The sequence below is a fragment of the Psittacula echo genome, assembly GCF_963264785.1.
Source record: "Psittacula echo genome assembly, chromosome: 3".
NCBI lineage: Eukaryota > Metazoa > Chordata > Aves > Psittaciformes > Psittacidae > Psittacula > Psittacula echo.
Window position 1 is genome coordinate 8,883,570 of NC_137736.1, and position 19,214 is coordinate 8,902,783.

General features: G+C 50.2%; 2 protein-coding genes across 6 annotated transcripts; one reads left to right on the forward strand and one right to left on the reverse strand.

Moving 5' to 3' along the window:
• Positions 1–1,375: 1,375 nt before the first annotated feature.
• PTMS (parathymosin) lies at positions 1,376–4,395 on the reverse strand. Its single transcript, XM_080614336.1, has 5 exons — positions 3,949–4,395; positions 3,163–3,234; positions 2,362–2,443; positions 2,164–2,228; positions 1,376–1,607 (listed from the first exon to the last, which is right to left on the reverse strand). Exons 1-5 carry the CDS (start codon positions 3,994–3,996, stop codon positions 1,557–1,559), a joined length of 318 nt encoding a protein of 105 aa, XP_080470462.1. The 5' UTR covers positions 3,997–4,395; the 3' UTR covers positions 1,376–1,556.
• On the forward strand, positions 3,840–18,917 carry MLF2 (myeloid leukemia factor 2). Of its 5 annotated transcripts, none has more exons than XM_080614333.1 (11): positions 3,840–3,927; positions 8,718–8,813; positions 9,250–9,337; positions 12,234–12,307; positions 14,239–14,365; positions 14,835–14,870; positions 16,376–16,429; positions 16,862–16,987; positions 17,318–17,477; positions 17,566–17,806; positions 18,331–18,917. In XM_080614333.1, exons 3-10 carry the CDS (start codon positions 9,314–9,316, stop codon positions 17,742–17,744), a joined length of 780 nt encoding a protein of 259 aa, XP_080470459.1. In that variant the 5' UTR covers positions 3,840–3,927; positions 8,718–8,813; positions 9,250–9,313; the 3' UTR covers positions 17,745–17,806; positions 18,331–18,917. The 5 variants fall into 5 exon arrangements, with proteins under 5 accessions (XP_080470459.1, XP_080470458.1, XP_080470457.1 ...); XM_080614332.1 differs by lacking the exon at positions 3,840–3,927 and adding an exon at positions 7,627–7,728; XM_080614331.1 differs by lacking the exon at positions 3,840–3,927 and adding an exon at positions 7,637–7,728 and having other exon boundaries at positions 8,667–8,813.
• The last annotated feature ends 297 nt before the right edge of the window (positions 18,918–19,214 follow it).

A 19,214-nucleotide genomic window follows, 5' to 3' on the forward strand; every position in this document is an offset into this window, starting at 1 on the left:
CAACAGCTGACACCTTGCCCCTCTGAGACAAGCAACTGTTTGCACTTCCAGTATCTGATCTGTTGCTGCAGGTGGACAAGCAGAAAGCCACTGATACTCAGACAAAAGGTGGTATTATTTATAGCTCCTGGTCTTGGCTGCTCATTTGTATGATTCCCAGAGTGAGCTTAAAAAGGCAAAATGCTAACAGCAGATTTAAAGGTCTGCAGAGATAAAAAGACAAATACTTGACATGTCTCTCCCAGGCAGCTGGTAGGACAAAGAACTGAAGCACTTGCCTCTTAAAACGCTTCCCTGTTGCTGCAACTGATGCTGCATGGGCCATGCCTGAAGCCAGGAGGGCTGGGAGGCCATAGGGCAGCGTGCAGTGAGAGCAGCATTTGACCGTCTCCAGCAGCCACAGCTGGGGGTCCCTTTCCAAGCCTCTGGAATTGAGACCCAGTTGTGGTTTCAAGAGCTTTGTCCTGGAGCTTTACCTTGTGCCAGGTCTCCAGCACACAAGCACCATTCCAACATCTCATGCAGATCTTAGGCTAATACAGGCTTCTCTTCCCTACCTGTCGCTGGTCAAGCCCCCTCCGGACACAACCATCCATGCAAGCGGTTCCAAATCTTTTTAAACGCTTTTATTTACAGTGCTAGTTGAAAACAATATATATATTTATATCTATTATCCTCATGATGTCTGTGCCATAGAAAACGCTGTGGCTATATTGCCTTTAATTTACAAAAAATGGTCACAAGAAAATCTGAAGGGAAAAGAAACCCAAACCAATAACATGGAAATCAACATTTGGTCCCCAATTGTTTCTCGCAATTTGTTTTAAAAAAGCTTCCAAATTAAAAAAGTACACAGTTCAGATGAAATTCATATATAAAAACAACACTTTTCTTCTGAAAAACTCACGAGGGCCAGCTTGCTGTCATGTAAACTTGAAAAAAAAAAAAAAAAAGCTTAAAATAAATTGCTTCCATGTGTGGTTTAAAAGAACCGTTATTTGCTTGTAATATTCTTTGTCTCTCAGGGTTCAGTGGGAAAGCAGATGAGAGATGGCTTAGGACTGGAAAATGCACCATCTCTCAAATGAGATCTGTGCCCGCAGTCCCCTGCGCTCAGGGAGGATCTGACAGCAGGTCTGAGGAGCAAAAGCTGTCGAAAATCTCAGCCATCCTAGTGACAAAAAGAGAAGGGCAAGTGGAAAGGGAAGCAGAGGAGCTTGCCACGCAAGGGGCTTGGCATTCAGGCCTGGCAAGGTTACTGCGCCCCAGGAAATTATGAGATCTTTGCAGGAAGAGGATCACTTGTAAGTGGGGCACAGCGGAAGAGATGTGGGGCCCAGCGGAAGAGATGTGGGGCCTGGAATGATTTCAGCTGGGGAATGTCAAGGGTGGGCTGGGTCTTTGGGTGAGAAGGAAACTGCTGTCTTCCCTGTTAGAGAGCGTTTCTAATCTTTCCTCATCTGAGATTGTGTGAAGCCAGAGGCTAACAGACAGTGCAAGCACAGGCTGGAATGGAAGAGGAGATGGACGGAACATAGGAGATGGGAGGGGAAGACTCAAGCTGAAGACCCATTTTCTGTTTTCTGTCTCTTTGGATCCACTTCATCCTATGGAGGACACAAGGGAACATAAAGGAGTTACCATTAAACAGTCACCACACCAAGGCATGTAATTTCTCCACAAAATTCTTACTGCTGTTCGTTCTTCCTCATGGAAATCCACTCCCCTTTAAAGCATCCTTGAGTGCCTGACACAACTGTTAGGCTGATGGTCATGGTTAAGATGCGGACAGCTCCATTTGGAGGGATAGCTGCCAAGTTACTTTCAGGACGCATAAGAAGTCCAGGCTCACACCATTTCAGACAGGCCCTGAGATCCACCCTCACAAGTCCATCTTGTGGCTTGAAGCCCAGAAGTCACAGGTGACCCTTCCATCTCAAGTACCTTAAGTCTCAAACACTCAGCACTGTGACCACTAGTGGAAGGGCCTGGATTCTACAAGGAGTCTATAGGGGTTTACTATTCTCTTGCCACATCAGATTTATTTACCCATCTGCTGCTGAAGCAGTGAGTCCCAGGGCCAGGGGCATCTACATGGATTTGGTCAGCACAGCAGGTAACCTCATTCCTTCTCACTGCCATTTCTCTCACACTATCACTCACCTCTTCCTCCTCTGCAGATCGTTTTTCTGCATGACCATCCTGCTCTTGCCCATTCTCGTCTCCTTCTGAGCACAAGAAAGAGAGGAAACCATGGGTTAACTAAAGTAGCATTTACGGGAACGCAATCTGAGTCAAGAGGGCCCAGTGAAGGAATTTTCCTCCATGATCTTCCATTCTCCCAATACCAATTATTCCTACCTTCATCCTCATCACCACCTTCTTCTTCATCCACATCATCAGGATTCTCTTCCTCATCCTCTTCAGCTCCGTTTTCCTCATCCTGAATAAAACAAATTGGTCAGTGCAGAAATTGGCATTGGGATGACATTTCCATGTGTTCTTTGCTGCAAGTGCAGCAGCACTCTCCACAGCTCCAGCCACTTCAGACTCCAGCCTCAGATGTGCTTTGAGTGACCTCTGCCCGATCACTCAGCCACTGTTATTCCCATCATCCTAGCTGAAACTCTCCTCCCAGCCAGCCCTCTTTACAAAACCAATCCTTCCAGACCCTCCCCACCCATATGAACCTCCTTGACTCGCACCAGCCTACACCCCAACAAGCTGCTGCCGTCCTATCCCACCTTAGCCTATGCTCATAGTACACCCGCTTCCAGATCCCTTCTCACCTTTAATCTGTGCATTTCCTAACTGTTCCTCCTCCACCTTCTTCATCTTACACTCTCCTTGCGCCTCAAGCTACTTCAGTGGGTGCAAGGCCACGTCTCCTGTGCCACCTTCTCCTAACTCATATTTGCTCATCTCCATTCTCTTCTTTCATCTTGTTTCCTTCTCATTGGGCCATACTGACTACGCTAAGTCCTTTAAGGCTCATTCTCCACAATTATCCTATAGCTTGCTTTTCATTTGCCCCTCTCCCTTATGAGCTCCCTTGGGCTGCCTTCTTTCTTAACCTGCTGTATTCCCTTCCTATTCATTACCCACAGTGAGCCAGGCTAACCACCTCTTATAAATCTTCTGAATCTATCACAAGGACCTCACCTCTACTATCTCCTTCTTCTTGTCTTTGTGGACTGTTTTCTCCTCATGTTTTTCCTTCTTTTCTTTCATTTCCTATATGGGAGATGAAAACAAACCCCAAAACATTCCGATGGTCAGCGGCAAGAAAATAAAGGGATACTTAAACAAAGAGGGTTTAGAGGAGATGCAGAATAACGGTGAGAAAAAGGTCTTAAGTCTTAAATCTGCCCGCCTGGACAAAGAGAAACCAGCGAGAATGCGTCAGAGCTCCTTCCAGACCACACACATGCGGAAAAGCCCTGAAGAGTTTAACGGCTTTTAAAAGAGCCTTGTCCATAGGACGGAGCCGTTTCCGGCTCCCTCCCCCCCAAACCCAGCGCTTTGTGTCCACACAACTTTCCGCCCGCCCCGTGTGGGGAAGGCGGGGGGGGAGGGCGGGAGGGGGGAAGAGAAAGTTAAACCGTTCGTGCCGTTAAGTGCGTGCATGCTATCGGCTCTGACACCTCCCGCCATGACGGAACACCCGGCGGCGAGATACGCCCTTCCCCCCCCTCCGAATCGAGCCGAGCAGAGCCGAACGCAGCGCGCGTCTCCGGGCCAATGGGGGGCGGGAACGGGGCGGGGGGCGTTTTCGCGCCCCCCGCCCCGTTCCCGCCCCCCAGTCGCCAGGAGGTGCTGAGGCCTTCGAGCGCCCCCCGCCGGCCGGGCACCTCAGCCGCCGCTGTGAGGAGAGCGGGGCAAGCGCCCCCCGTATCCCGTCGGGCCCAGGCCGGGTGCCGGAAAGGGGTAAGGGGGTATCTCTCTCACCTTAGCGCTCAGCTCCGCCGGCGTCTCCTCGACGCGTTTTTCCGACATCCTGGCTCGGGTATCGAAGGGAAGAGGCCGGTGGGAAACGTACGAGGGAACCCCGCGAGGAAATAGGCGGGTTGGGGAGGGAAGGCGGTCAGCGGCGGGAACGCAAATTCCCAGCGGTGCGGCAGTGGTGGTAGGCTCCTGCCCCAGGGGCCAAAGTACCAGGGTCTCCCGCGGTGTGGGGATACGCCGGGGAACGGGATTTATACAGCGCACGGTGACGAGGGAAGGAGGGACCTGGGGAGGGAGGGGAGAGGGACTGGAGGCGGAGGAGGAGGGAGGGGACGGGGGAGAGGGACGGGCCGCGCCGCGGTGAGCGCCGCAGACGGAACAATGTGCGCTCTGCGCTCCGCAGAGGCCGGTGGCCGCCAGGCAGCGCGGATCACCGCAGGCCCAGAAAAGGCGGCCTCTCAAGGCCAGTTAGGGGCGCAAAGCGCCGAACACCCCCTCCGCACACCCCTCTTCCCGTCGAGCCGCAGCACCAGGGTAGCCGAGCCTCTGCCTGTCGCCGCTGCAGCGCGCCCAGGGAGGCTGCCTGTACGGGCTTGGCGGGAGGGAGCCGTGGTGGGCGAGAAGCGCTGCTGCCGGGGCCGTGTGGAAGGGCAGCACTGGCGACGGCAGCGCTCACGCGTCCTCTTGCCTGGAATTTTCCACTCCAGTTGCTCCCCCGCCCTCTTTCTCCCTCCCTCCCGCTGGAAGCGCTCCCGGCGGCGCGGCTCCTCCCTCCCGCCCCGCGGCCCGGCCCTCCATTGCGAGGGGGGAGAGGGGGAAAGAGGTGGGAGCGAGGCTGCTTTTCCCGCGCTTGGAGAGAAAGAGGACGGGACTTGGCTCGCGCTCGCGCGCCACCGAAGCAATTGGTGTGGGGGGGAGAGAGGTTAGGGAGAGCGTCCTGGGTCCCCATATAAGGAGGGACTCGTGGGTTTGGCGCCTGATTGGGTTATTCAAATGAGCCGTCTGCCTGGCAACAGGTTTCCTATTGGCTACCAGGGGTACTCTCGCTGGCGGCGGGGGCAGGGGGCGCAGGGATGTTTGGTGCAGTGAGGAAGGGCGGGCTGTCGGCACGTGGGGCGGTGGGAGGGAGCGCGCCTGGCCGGCGGTGTCCCCTAGGTCGCGGTGTGCTGCGGTGTAACTGTCGGCTCGGCTGCTGCCCGGGGCTGGTCTGCCGTTTTGTGGGCGCTGCAGCTGCCCTCTTCGGGGGAGCGGTCCCGGGCGGCTTGTGAGGAGAGGGGCGTGTGTTGAGGCAACCGGGCAGCGTGGGGCGTCTGAGTTTTGTGCATATGGTGCTTAAACTAGGGGCCGCTCGGTGTGCTACGCCGAGGCGGCACGGCAGGTGTTAGGGCCTCAGCACCCCCCGTCCGTGAGCACCCTCCCGGCGCCGCAGCCCGTCCTCTGACGCTCCTCGGCCGGACAGCAGTCAGTGTGCAACACTGACCCCTGCAGCCTGCCGCAGCGCTTTGCCCGCCCGGCTGCCTTGGAAGCCGGGCTCTTGTCGCCCACGGCCTGCTGGAAGGGATCGCCGCACGGCGCCGAGTAAGCAAAGGTCCTCTCTGCGGAACGGCAGGTTGTGTCTTGAAGCTGCGGGGATTTGTTGCCAATAGATGTTTTTAGAGCTGCGTTTCAGACTGCTGTTTATTAGCTTGAGCAGACTGGGATGACTAAAATACCTTTCCCAGAAGATTTATATTGTGCTGCTCTTAGTCACAGGCACACACGCAAAATCTGCATGTGTTTGCAAGCCTATGTACAAAATTAGGCATTGCACGCAACGTGGGGTAGTGGAAGGTGTCCCTGTCTGTGGCAGGGGGGTTTGAACTGGATGATCTTTAAGGTCCCTTCCAACCCAAACTATTCTATGAGCACATATGGATGTACATTTGTACACAGCCATTCTCACAGTATGATGCAAGGTTATTAATCCATCTGGTTGGAAAATATACTTAGGCACACAAGCCCTTCTCCTTCAGATAGAAACTCAGCCTCTGTCCAAAGTCAGAATTTAGAGCTAGTGCTCTGAGCTGAATCGAATGTGTGTCAGTTTTAGCATTTAATAGGAGAAGCAACTGGTACTTGTGGAACCAGGAGAGCAGTAAGTACATATCTCCTGAAGAAACACATGAAAGACGTTGGACAAATTATAATCTGTGTTACAGGAAGGTAGGAGATTACCACCTTGTCATAGAATCAGCTAGGTTGGAAAAGACCTTTAGGATCATCAAGTCCAATCATTCCCTCTTGTCTCCTCCACAGCTACAGCTGCTTCTCTTGTGATCTGACTCATCTATGTTCTTAGCTACACACAATAGTAGTGTAGCCCCAAATACAATAATAGTGTATGCACAACAGTGTAGCTACACACAATAGGCATAGTGCCTGCCCCAAAGAAAATGTCATGTAACCCAGACACACAGATCTAGACTCATATCAGAATAATAAATCATGAAAATGCATACATTAATTCCCCCCCCCCCCCTTTTCACAAAGCCCCTCTGGCAATCTTCTTGGATCTAACTGCTATCAGCATTCAGGCCCTGGTTTAGTACAAGTACTCCTCCGTAATCTCTCTCTTCTACAAGAAAAAAGTCTTAATTTCTGGAGTTACAGCCAAAAATCTATAAAGTGGCCAGAAGTTGTTCCTCTATGCTTCTGCTTGTCAGGAGCTGTGTGCCTCTGCTGTTCACCAGTCTGGGTTTTTTGTCCTTTCCTTCACACTCTCAACTACTGAAAATGCAAAACTATACCAAGAGGCATCCCTTGACAGAGACACCTTTGCATTGCACACACAGGCGTTGACACAACATCCTGGAGGGGAGAAAGGGAGGATTGTGTTTGGTGATGTGACTGTGCTCAAAGCTGCTGTTGGCACAGGTGGCACACCCACAGATGCAAACAGGTGAGCTGCTGCTGGTGGAAAGGGAGCAAAGGTGTTTCCAGCAGCCTGTGGGATGGGGCAGGGCCAGCTCTCCTATTTGCATACTGCCTGTGGCCCCAGCACTTGCAGGCTGCAGTCTCACATTTCCGCTTCCATGCTCCCCATCATATCCTCTTGGCAGTTTTTACCTCATCTGTTGCTTCTCAGCTTTTCCTCCTACCTGTATTCTTGGCACCATCCTTCCTATGGCTCTCTCTCTGGCTTCTGTTTGTGACCTCCTTTATCCCCTGTACAAAATTCATCTTGCTTCCCCCTTTTTGTTTACAACACATTCCATTTTACCCTGCATGCCTGTATCAAACATGGTTTTCCTCATAAATAAATGAAACTCTTCTTTGTGCCTTGTGACATGCCCGTTTCTGCATCCCAGCTCTTCTTCCTCTTCAGATCCTCCTGATGGTGAGATTTCCTTGGCTTCTAGTGTGGAGCTCCTTTGCGCATGCCCCGAGGGCATTTAGCTGTCTCACCTAACTCTTTGCTGTGTCTTCTGCTCCTCCATCCAACTTGTGCCACTCTGCATTTCATCTGCTGGAGGGATTTGAAGCTTTTCTTGCCTCCCCTCTCCCATCTGTGTTTTCCCTTTGTTGCAAGTACAAGTATACTTCTCATGCAGCCTGCAGATGCGAATCCCTTTGCAGTATGTTCAGTAATCTTGGCCTCAAGTTGCTTTGCCCACTCAGCAGAATTTATTCCATCCTTCTCAGGGTCTTATGTCCTTAGACAAAATGAGGGAGGTGGAAGAGTTACATGATACATCATTGCTTGGAAAGCCTGTACAAGAGCATGAATGTAATTTCCTCTGTACAGTAAGTTACAATTGTTGTGCTGTGCTCAGTGTTTCTGCAGGTGTGTGCAGCACGTGTACCTATTTGCTTATGGTGCTTTTGGAAGTGCACACAGTATGGTATTTCTCTACTGAGGTGTATGTTAAGCTTGCATGTGTGTGTCTTCGTACGTGAGCATATGTTTGCACATGTGCCTGGGCTTTCATGTGTGCTATGTGTTTCTGTGCTCCCAGCAGATTCAGGGTGCAGGCACCTGGAAGGAAATATTTATGCTTTTGGTTTTAATACCTTGCTAGTCTTGTCACTGTACTCTGTTAGGGGAACAGGGCCTTTTTAATGTTGAAGGCTGAACTAACTGAGCCATTTTCTGAACAAAAGCAAACTACAATACTGGCTACTTCAAGAATTTTGTTTTGTGAACTAACTCATGAGTGGTTCCAAAACTCTTTCAAACTGCTGAACAACAAAAGAGCAGAAGGTTGTGTATTTGCATTAACTTTACTTAGATTTACATAAATTCATATATAGACAGTATCTATCATTTACAGTGAAGCTAGCAAAATCTCAGTGTGCAGAGGGAATGTGTTTGGATGCATTTATGTATATATTATTGGATGCTGGAGGGGGGCTCTTCATCAAGGACTGTAGTGATAAGACAAGGGGTAATGGGTTCAAACTGAAACAGGGGAAGTTCAGGTTAGATATAAGGAAGAAGTTCTTCCCTATGAGGGTGCTGAGGCACTGGAATAGGTTGCTCAGAGAAGCTGTGGCTGCCCCATCCCTGGCAGTGTTCAAGGCCAGGTTGGACAGAGCCTTGGGTGGCATGGTTTAGTGTGAGGTGTCCCTTCCCATGGCAGGGGGTTGGAACTGGATGATCTTAAGATCCTTTCCAACCAAAACCATTCTATGATTTAATCCACACTGTTCACCTTTCTGTCCTGTCTCTGTTGAAAATCCAGGCAGATAATCAGTTTTGTTGTTCTTTCATGATGCTGTATCCTGAAATCAAGAGGAAATACCCAAGAATCCAACCACTGACCAACTTTGCGTTGGGAAATGGCTTCCTGAGAGACAACACATTGAAATAAGCACTGCAGCGAGCTGTGGTAGGTAATGAGAGCTGGCAAGAAGAGTAGATGGGAGTGATGAGGGGTGACACCAGCCTGTCGAAAGACTGGGAAGGGGAGGGACGTTTTCAGTCGTGATTTCTGTGAGCCTCTCTTTGCTAACACAGCACAGATGGAGGTCGTGTTTCTCACTCACAGTGTGGCAGATACGGTTAACATGAGCAGTACATTCTGAAAGCAACTGCTGCTGCGCAGCACAAGCTGCAGGCACCACACGCTGGCTCTGGCATCCCAGATGTGAACTGTCACATCTGAGGCTCAGGTCGGAGCTGTCCTTCACTCCCGTGCCCTTCAGCTGAGGTCAGAGTTAGTTGTTTGGTAGGGATTACGTAAGAGGCACAGATGAAGGGAACCAATGAGGAAATGGCTGTGGGTAGCTCTGACTTCTGATAACTAGGATTTCTTTGTCTTACAGGCGTCCACAGGGGCCCTGGAGCATTTGGATGCATTAAGAAGCTGTTTGTGTCTTCCTGCCCAAAATGATGGGTCCCTGGAAGCAGCAGGTAACAAGGCAAGATTTTTCAGCGTGCTGTTTATTTACCTTCACCACGTGATACTTGGTTTGCTTTTAAAATGCTTCCGCTGTGGCTGCCCTTTGGCTGACTGAGCGCGAGGGGGATGCTGGGGGAGGCTGCCTGGCAGCAGCCGGTGGTAGGCGGGAGAAGGTGGAGTTGAGGGCAGCGGTGCCACTCATCCCTCTTCCATTTTGCCCTTCACTCACCTCCTTCGGGATGCTGAGCTCCTTCTTCCTCCCCTTCCCCCCATCCCTCACCACTTCAGCACAACCTGGGCAGCTTGAAAGGGAACAGAGAGATGTAGTTAATGACTTTTCTTCATCATGAAAACAGAAGCAGCCTAAATAGAGAATGTGACAGGAGCAAAATGAGTTTTTGCTTTTCATTCATACACCCCCAGCGTGCTTTGTTATTCTCACTTAGCAAATGGCCATCCCCAAAGTGAACGTTAGGCGTAATGTGGTGACTACTATAGAGAAATGTGCAAACAGCACAGTGACACAGCTTCTGTGTTCCTCAGAACTGTGGGCTTGCCCCTGTTCCAGAGAAAGGTTGCACTTCCAACTCCTCCTTCCAGGCTTTCACTCAGCATTTGCCACCAGCACAACTCTTGGCAAGCGAAGTGCCCTCACAATTTGCTGAACTAGTGACACTACTGTTAGCGCAGTCTTTGGTGACACAGGTTCTTCAAGAGTAATGGCTGCAGAAACGTTTAGTGAGACACACAGCCTCAGCCCGCAGCATGATAAAGTCATCTTTGGGCCACAGGTCACTTACACAGGAGCAGCATGAGGGACAGAAAAAGGATCTGCAAAGCAGTACTTTTTCCACACTGTTCTGTTCCTCCCCTAGCTCTGTGTTTGGAAGGCAACAATGCCTCACTTGGTATTTGGAAAAAACTGAGGGAGTCCTATCATCTCTAGGACATTCCAGGAGCGGGAGAACCACTGATACCTGGGGGACAGCAAGTCATTTTATCCCAGATCTGGGACACACCTTCCTCCCTCCCCCTGCTAAAAAAAAGATGCTTACATTCTTTTTCAGACAGCTCTTTGCCTTTCTCTGAATGCTGCCACTCGAGGTCAGCTCCACACACTGTAAGCAAACACTAGGAGAGCCTCAGAGCAAAAGGAAAACACCACAGCCAGGGAGGGCTTTTCAGACTGGAGGTCTCTGAAAGATGTTCCAGATTGCAAAAGCAGTGCAGAGAGACTGAGGAAGAACTCTGTGTGACCTTCAGGGCTGACAGATCAGTTCTGAGCTGGTGACAGGAGAGCTTGGCACCTCACCTATGGACAGCCTTCCCAAGGAGCACTGCCCAAGAGGTCTGAGGTGGCACAGCCCATGCCCTGCACATAGCATTTGTCTCAACCACATGATCCTGCCCCACTGTGCCATCCACAGCTTCCATGTTGTGGATGTCAGTTGCAGCCTCTGAAGGATACACTTACTAAATGCAGTGAGGGACATCTGAAGGGTTTTATGCATGCACACAGGCCTCCAGTGAGAGCTCTTCCTGGATACCAAGCAGTTTTGAGACTTGCTATAGCAAGAAGTATTGCCAAGTCCCCTGTGTGTTCCAGCACATGATATGTGCTACCAGGTCACGTTCCTCTGTCAGACTGTGAAATCCAAGGACGTGGCTTCTGCCACAACTCAGGAGTTCGATTTCTCAACCATGGCCTGCAGCTTCTGGCATGGGTTTAGCCTGGCCCCTGCACACAGCAGGACAGATGCAGCACTCAACCTTGCTTAGGGAAGTGTGCCCTGGTCTCAAGAAGCCACAAGCCAGCTCCCTCTCTTCCTTTCAGTCCAGTAGAGCTGGTGATAGCTGAAGGCAACCAGCATTCCCCAGAAATGGTGACAGAGGCTGTCACCCCACTGGTGCATGGTGACTCCCTGCGCACACACTGAGTCCCTGTGCTTTGGCTGTGGCTCTGACGGCTACTTGGGGGCAGTGACAACCCACTGCCAGTTTACCACAGCCACAGCACTCGCAGCACTGCCATGTCCTCTGTGGTGTCCCCTGGCTCATGAGCATGGCAGAGGCACCCATGGCCATGCTCCCTCTCATTCCAGCTCTCCAAGCACTCTCCTCACCCGTTCAGCCGCCCTCATCTTATCGAGGTGGGAGGTTGGCAAACACCCCCGGTGCCCATCCACCACCGCCTATGCTCGAGGAACAATAGCCCCTTGTCACTGGGGCATGTTTTCACTCGCTGCCAGCTGCAGCTCGCTCCCGGACCCACCAGGCACTGCTGGGTCGGCTGGCGCTACCGGCACCTCCCTGACGGTGAGGCGTAGTGAGGAAGCCGCCGCCCGGCCTGCGCCCACTGAGGCACGGGGCTTCCTGCGCCTGCTGAGCCCTGCAGTGCCGGTCCCGGGGCTGTACGAGGCTGAGGGGCGGCGGACCGCGGGCCTCGCCGGGCGCCAGGGGGCGCTCTAGACAGCAGCCCTTCCGGCCCCCTCCCTCCTCTCCCCGGTGATCGCGTCGCCGCCGGGTCTGTGGCGCATGCGTGGTGGGAGCCGGCTGGCGGGGCGGGGCGGCAGCGGCGAATGCGGGCCAGGGCCGCGATGGGCGCGGAGGAGTGATAGGCCTGCGGGTGTTCTGCTGCCGAGGACGGAGAAGGGTTGTGTTCGCAGCTCGGCACCCACCGGCGCGCCCGCAGGCAAGGCACGGGAATGGGGCTGGGGGCGGGGCCTGGGCCCGGTGCCGGGAGGGCCGCGGCGGGTGGGTCGCGGCCTACGACGCCGCGGGGGGAGCTCTGCCATCACCTGCCCGGCCTGGGGGGACGCGGGCGCGCTGCGTGGGAGGGTCGGCTCCGCTGCTCCTCCCTTCCCCGCCCTCCGCCTCGTTTGTGTTCATCTTCTCTCCCCTCCGCAGAGGCCGCCTCCGACTGAGGGAAGCATGTTCCGGCTGATGAGGGATGGCGAGCCGGAGGACCCCATGTTTGCCATGTGAGTCGAACTGGGCACCCGCTGGGGTGGGGAGAAGGAGGCTGCGGCCCCGGCCGGCCCTGGGGTGTTGGGGTTGGGGGGGCAGGTGTGCTACCCTCCCGTCCGAGCGGTGAGCAGAGGGCCTTTCGGGCGACGGGAATGCCGCAGCGCAGCAGCTGCGGGCTGGCTGCAGGGAAACAAACACGCATGACCCCTGCGAAAGGGGCAGCGCAGGGAATAACCTGGTTCGTCTTGGTCTGGTTTCTGTAATACTAGAGCATGGTCTGGGAGGAAGGCGTGATTAAATAAAGTAGGCCAAAAGGCACTGCAACTGTCTGAGGGAGAGAGGGCTGGAATACCTGATCCTCTTCTTAGTGTAAGGATTATTGTGCTTTCTTATGCCAAGTAGGATTTCAGTTCAGATAGATAATAAAATCTACTGTTCCATCCAGTGTTTGTTGCTGTTCTGCAGAGGGCATCATTAATGCATGTGGAGAAGAGTGCTAAAGCAGTTGTCAAGTTGAAAGGAACTAAGTTAAGAGAAGACAGCCAGCAGTTTGAAATACAAGGCTTCAAATCTAACGAAGGTCCCAAGAACTCTTCCTGGGTTTCCTTTTACTGACTGTTTTTGTTGTTGACCACGGTCCAGAAATTGGATGCTATTGATAAATTTTGGCAGTGAAACTAAGTTGGCAGTCCTTGCCAAAGCGGATAAGGAATAGGCTGTAACACAGTAAGAATTTGATTATGTTAAGCATTGCACTACTAGAAATTTAGTGGAATTAATATATGTAGAAAAACAAAGTCTTGAGTTTTGCTTGTAAAATTGGTAATAAGCAAGAATTTTATCAGCTGTAAGCATGTTAGCAGGAAAGGAAACCTTTATGCCCCAGTTAGTCACAGAATGACTGTGTATTCTCATTGATGTGGCAGGAATGAGTCTGACTTTTATTATGGGAAGCATTTCCAATACAGACAGAAAAGTAATGGTTTGTAGGAGGCACTTTTGTGATCTCAGGAGTATTCTATGCTGCTGAGGTTGCTTGCACTCTAGAGGGATGAGTGCAGGCTGTAAGATCCGCATGGAAATGCTATGGTATTTCCCAGACTGTGGCCACTGTGTTCTGTGACCATTTGTCCTTATCCTCCTTTTTCTCTCCTTGACCTTCCAGCATGTGAATGTGTACAGCCTTCAAAGTGAAGGCTGCAAAGGAAGCAAAACCAGTTAGAGACCCCAGTTATTTTTCCCATTCCCTCTCAAATCTGCAAAACCTGTACATGGTCTCAATCTCTTGCTAGGTGTACACATAACATTGTAGGAAAATAGCAGATAAAGGTTACTTGGGACAGAGAGAGGTTACACAGTGTCTGGCCATACAGCCCCTTCTGGAGGTTTCAGTCTTGTACTTGAGCATGTTTGTTTGCATGTATGTGGAAGAGTAAGAGGGCAGTATCTAGAGTCACATACTCTCTGGTCCAGTCAGTGTAGTCGTCTCTTTGCAACCAAGAGGGTCTTTGTGCACCTCCCTGCAAAATGAAGAACTGCAGGTGGTTGTGTCACAAATCTGTTAAAGTAAAGGGGTTTGATGGCACAAGAGGAAATGAATGTGAAATGATGGTGGTATGTGGACTGCAGGTCTGAGAAGTGACTTTCATTTGTTAGAGCAGTGAGGTTCTGGAATGGCCTCGGCCATAGCTGACCCTAAAGCGTTAGTGGGAGCAGAACACCAAACTACTTTGAACAGACATCAGTTAGTGCCTGAGAGGGATTCTGTGGTGCAGTATCTTCTATTTCAAGAAATAAATGGGATCCAGAAGTCCCTTCCAGCAATAAATATCACCATAAGCAACACTGAGTTCTTGGGGTTCTGGATTGTCGACTTGGAAAGGAATGTACACTTCCATAATCTGGGGCTTTGTCTTCACCATTGTTCTCTCCACCTCTCTGAAAGGGACCCTTTTGCCATCCACCGGCAGCACATGAACCGCATGCTCTCGGGAAGCTTCGGCTTCGGCCCACTCCTTGGCATCACCGATGGCACCACCCCTGGGGCTCGCCAGCCTGGTCGGAGGATGCAGGTAAAAGGGGTGCTGAGCACAGGACAGGATTTGCTAAACTGCCTTGTTACCTTCTGTCTTTCATCCTTACTGGGTTGGGCACACCCCTTGCCTTCATATGGGTGGTGGGCACAGAATTGATCTCTCTAAAACTGTGGTGCTCTTCTCCTTTTCTTTACTCCACGTTAATACATTAAACACAACTGCATTCTAGATTGAATGGGAGGACAGGAAGAAATAATGCGTGTTGTTTCTCCAGGACATAAATTTCTTCCACTTATATAGATTTAAGAGTATCACCTTCTGTCTCGTTTGTTAGGGATGATATGGTTTGAACTGCTGTGAGTCTGTGGGGCACTTCCTTGATCTGTTTGTTGGGTCTAATCATTTCTAGTTGTGTTTCTGAGAAGGATGAGGGTGTTCTGAGGAAAATCTGTTGTTTGGCTGTTGCAAAGTCATTCTCTGTTCTGTTTTTCTGTTGTCCTGGCAGGCAGGAGCTGTTTCACCCTTTGGGATGCTCGGCATGGTAAGTTCTCTTTTTTTTTTTTTTTGGGTCACATTAGAGGCTTTCCAAATTAGTGGTTCCATACTGAGATTCATCAGTGCCGTGTGCAGCTGGTGCTAAAATGTACCCATCTGTGAGCAAGACCATCCATCCTAACTAGTAGTGAGGGTGGGAAGGTGTGAATAGACCAGAATGAGCTCTAGATTTATAGTAAACAGAATACAGAAGAGGGTATTTAACTGGAACTGGAGGCAGCTGGTCTCACTTGGATCTCTCTCATTGAGTTGCTGTGTGACTTCAGGCCTTTCTCTTGTTTCCCCTCTAATGTTTTAATCTGGTCCATGAGCTGTTTTAGAGAAGAGATTCTAATGCTGTTTGTTTCAGGAGGTTATATTTGCACCTTGACCAGAAAAGAGCCCTAAAGCTGTTATAGCACAGTATTTCATAGGAATTGGGACAGTTAATATCTGAGAAGAGCAGATAGTTTCTTAATAACGTCGTATGTCTAAAAAGAAGCTCTGGATCTGTTTGGAGGTAATGGAGGAACTGTGATGACATGAGGAAGAGACTTGGTCATCAGTAGGCAGAGGTGATTGTTGAACCTCCTTTGTCAGCAGTGGCGGAAGAGGAAGACTACAGAATACTTCAGGTCACCAGGACTGGAATGAGAATGGTTATGTGTCTGTGAGGACACCATGCTTGGGGCACACTGATCTCCGTCATCTACTAAAATAATACAGTGGAAATAGGTTATTCCAGATCCAGCAACTTCAGCTGCCTCGCTCCACAGGATTGCCTCAGTGAAAGAAACTCAGCGTCCTGGCATTATTGTAGCTCAGGAAAGGATTAATAAGGATACAAACAGATAGACTTCAAAGGGTAATAGCAGTGCTTGTGGGTGCTGCTCTGCTGAAAAAGAGAACAAGAGGCCACTGGAGGAAACAAAAAAATCAGCAAGTTGAAAGTGACATAGTAATTTTGTTTACATATTGCACAAGTAACCTGTGAGACCTGCTGGCCCAGTAGATTGCTGCAGCCTTTAGGTTTACTAGATTAAAAAGTTAGGTGTTTGTAGGGAAAAGAAGAAAACTTGTTATTATGTTATAAAAAAATACAACCAATGGAAACTTCCTTGTGATTTAAGAGTTGACAGTGATGAGGTGAAAACGTTGAGGATGACTGTCCTATGGTTAAGGTCACTGTTAGTGCACATCCTGAGATTTCTTCTCTTAGCTTTGTGGAGTGCCTGGACTCAGAGAGCATAAGGAGTCAGGCTTGAACTTAATGAACAACCCTTGCTGTATCCAGAGATTTGGAGAGCCAGAACACTTGGGCAATGCAACCTGAGGGAACAGCAACAGAAAAAAAATGGGGTTTTTTTGATTCACTACTGAAAGAAAGGCAAAAGAATCAAGTTTTCCTACTTAGGCAGCAGTTTCTTGTCCCTTGCAGATAGTTTGTTCTTTCCTCCTGTATTATTCCAAAGTGACTTCATATGTTCTTGTGTTCTCTTCTTCTTTTAACAGGCAGGTGGCTTTATAGATATGTTTGGGATGATGAACGACATGATTGGAAACATGGTAAGAACCCTCCATAAATAAGTTCGTATTGGGAGGAGTACTGAAAATGCTCCTGTCATCCCTTTTAATGTCTCACATCTTCCTGTGCTGCTTTGGTATGGGCTGTGCTCAAGCTGCCAAGGTGGCAGAGGCTCTAAGCTTTCTGTTGTGACTGGTATTCAGTCGTATTCGATTCAGGGTAGGGAGCTTGTTCCTGAAGTGTACCCTCTGAGTGCAGAGAGATGGCTGAGGAAGGAAGTGTGGGGGTAGACTTTTAGCAAGAAACAGGAATTAATTTAAAGGTAGATGTGTTCTCCAGAAAGTTGGACCCATGAGGTTTGTATTCCTCCTATTGGAATTTCTTCCTACTTTGTTGTATAGGGAGAGAATTAACTGCCACCTCTTCTTCTCTCTCATTGCTTCTTTATACCATTCCCCATTTCTTTTTTTCAGGAGCATATGACAAGTGGTGCTAACTGCCAGACATTTACCTCCTCAACTGTCATCTCGTATTCCAATTTGGGTGATGGGCCCAAGGTCTACCAAGAGACCTCTGAGATGCGTTCAGCACCTGGCGGGGTAAGGAGGAGGCACGAGGCTGCTGGGTTTGCTGTGGGTGGGTAGTCTTCATTTGGTGGCTCAGTGCTGGCCACCCACAGCACTTCTGCTGTGCAGTCAGTTGCAGTTGAGAAGCGCGTTGTGACTCACTGAACCATGCTGAGGGCCACTGGGAGGGAATGGGAAGTGCTGGCAGGGGGAACCCATTTTCCCCTCTTCATTATGTTGCGTCTGACATCCTGAGAGTAGCGGCAGTGCAACATGACTGAAATAGTGCAGGCAAGAATCAGTGACGTATGGGGCTGGGAGAATGAATTGAAATGGTGATGCTACCCAGGAATCTGCCCTCAGATCCGTGAGACCAGGCGGACTGTAAGGGACTCAGACAGCGGCTTGGAACAGATGTCAATTGGACACCACATCAGAGAGCGGGCACACATCATGCAGCGGTCTCGGAATCATCGCACGGGTGACCAGGAGGAGAGGCAGGACTACATCAACATGGACGAAAGTGAGTACTGCCTGTGTGCTGCTCCTAGCAAGCCCAGGTACCGCTTCCCTACCACGTCCCCACCTGAGCTCCACTTTTCCTTACATAGGTGATGCAGCCGCATTTGACGATGAGTGGAGGCGGGAGACATCCCGCTTCCGGGCACAGCGGGGGCTGGATTACCGGCGGCACGAAGGCGGCAGCGGCCGTCGGGCTGAAGGGACTCGTCTTGCAATCCAGGGCCCTGAGGATTCTCCCTCCAGACAGTCCCGTCGATATGACTGGTGAACCCAGAGCAGACCTTGTGGGGGGTGCGGTGTGGCCACCCCCAAATCTACCTACACACTCTTGTAAGTCTTCACACGTTTTTATCCTCTTCTACTGCGTGGTTGCTTCTCAGCCATGTGATTATTTTTGCTTATGGCACCGGTCTTTGAAATGTTGGTTGGAAATGCGTTTTCCCACTTAATCTAGAGAGCAGTGGAACATGTGAATTTTGAGAAATGACTTATGAAAGGGATGGTGGAAGCTGTTTAAGTTACTTTGCCATCAGCAAGAAAATGTGGTGTTGTCCTTAACTGGTGATTGAAATGGTATGAAATGATGTAGGATCGCAATCTGTAGAGTGTTTATACTGTCACTCTATAGAACTTAGAGACCGTTTGCTGCCAATCAGGTTTGAAATAGAAGTGCCAGTGTCTGCTCTCCTGTGTTTCGAATAGGGTTCACTAGGATGTGATCAAGTGCTTGAAAAGAGGCTTTCTTGGTGTCTAGACATCAGTTTTAAACATGTCTTTATATTCTGTGCTGATATTCTATGCTGCTTTCTAATCGCCACTTAACTCTTCTCATGCTCTGTTTCCCTTCCTCCCAGGTACAGACAGTGAAACTCTGAAGCCCCTTCAAAGCACCACTCGGACCCTATTCAAATTTAGTATTAACTTCTCTCCCACTTAAAGATTTGAAACAAAGCAACTAATCTTCTGCATTGCTCTTCTTTGTCCCATTTGGGTGCTGCAGTGGGGCATGGGGAATTTTACCAATGTGCAAGGAATGCATTCATTGCCCATTGCCCTCCTGCTCTCCCTCATTTCTGTTCTTTCTGCTGGTAGTGGTGGGCATGAGGAGCTGCCACCTTTCCTCTTCCATCCTTTCCACTCTTCTGTGCTGGGTTGGGCTGGTTCTGAAGTTTGTGTTTAGTCCCCTGTGAAAGAAATAGGAGGGAATTCTGCTAGAACCCCATGTCAGTCCCCTCACCGGGACAGAGGCTTCGATTCCTCTCCTGCTCCTTGGTGCAGCTCTGGAGAAATGGAAGGATGTGTGCATTAGAGAAGGGAGGAGCAGAACAGAAGCTGGATCAGCCTGTGGCCCCCGATGCCTCTTCAGTCAGCTCCCCTACTTTTTTAATTTGTGAAACTTGTAACTAGATGTTTACTGAATAAAGAAAACAAATGTAAAGAATTGTTTGTGTCATTCTTTACCTTCAGCCGACCTAATGGAGCCTGCTGTGGGATTGAGTAACCTCTTTCATGTCCTTGGGACATTGCTGAGGAGAAACTTGGTGTTTAATTCTAAGGCTTAATTTTCTTGGGGAAAATAGCCTTACAGTCTTCCTCTAGAGTTATAAAGTGAGATAATGCTCAAGGTGGAAATTGAAGACCCAAGAACCCACCGCTGGCAAAAATACCCTTTAACAGCTGTGGTTATGCTGTGCACTCCAAGGAGATTGGTTGGTCTTTTGTGCTGCCTGGCCATCTG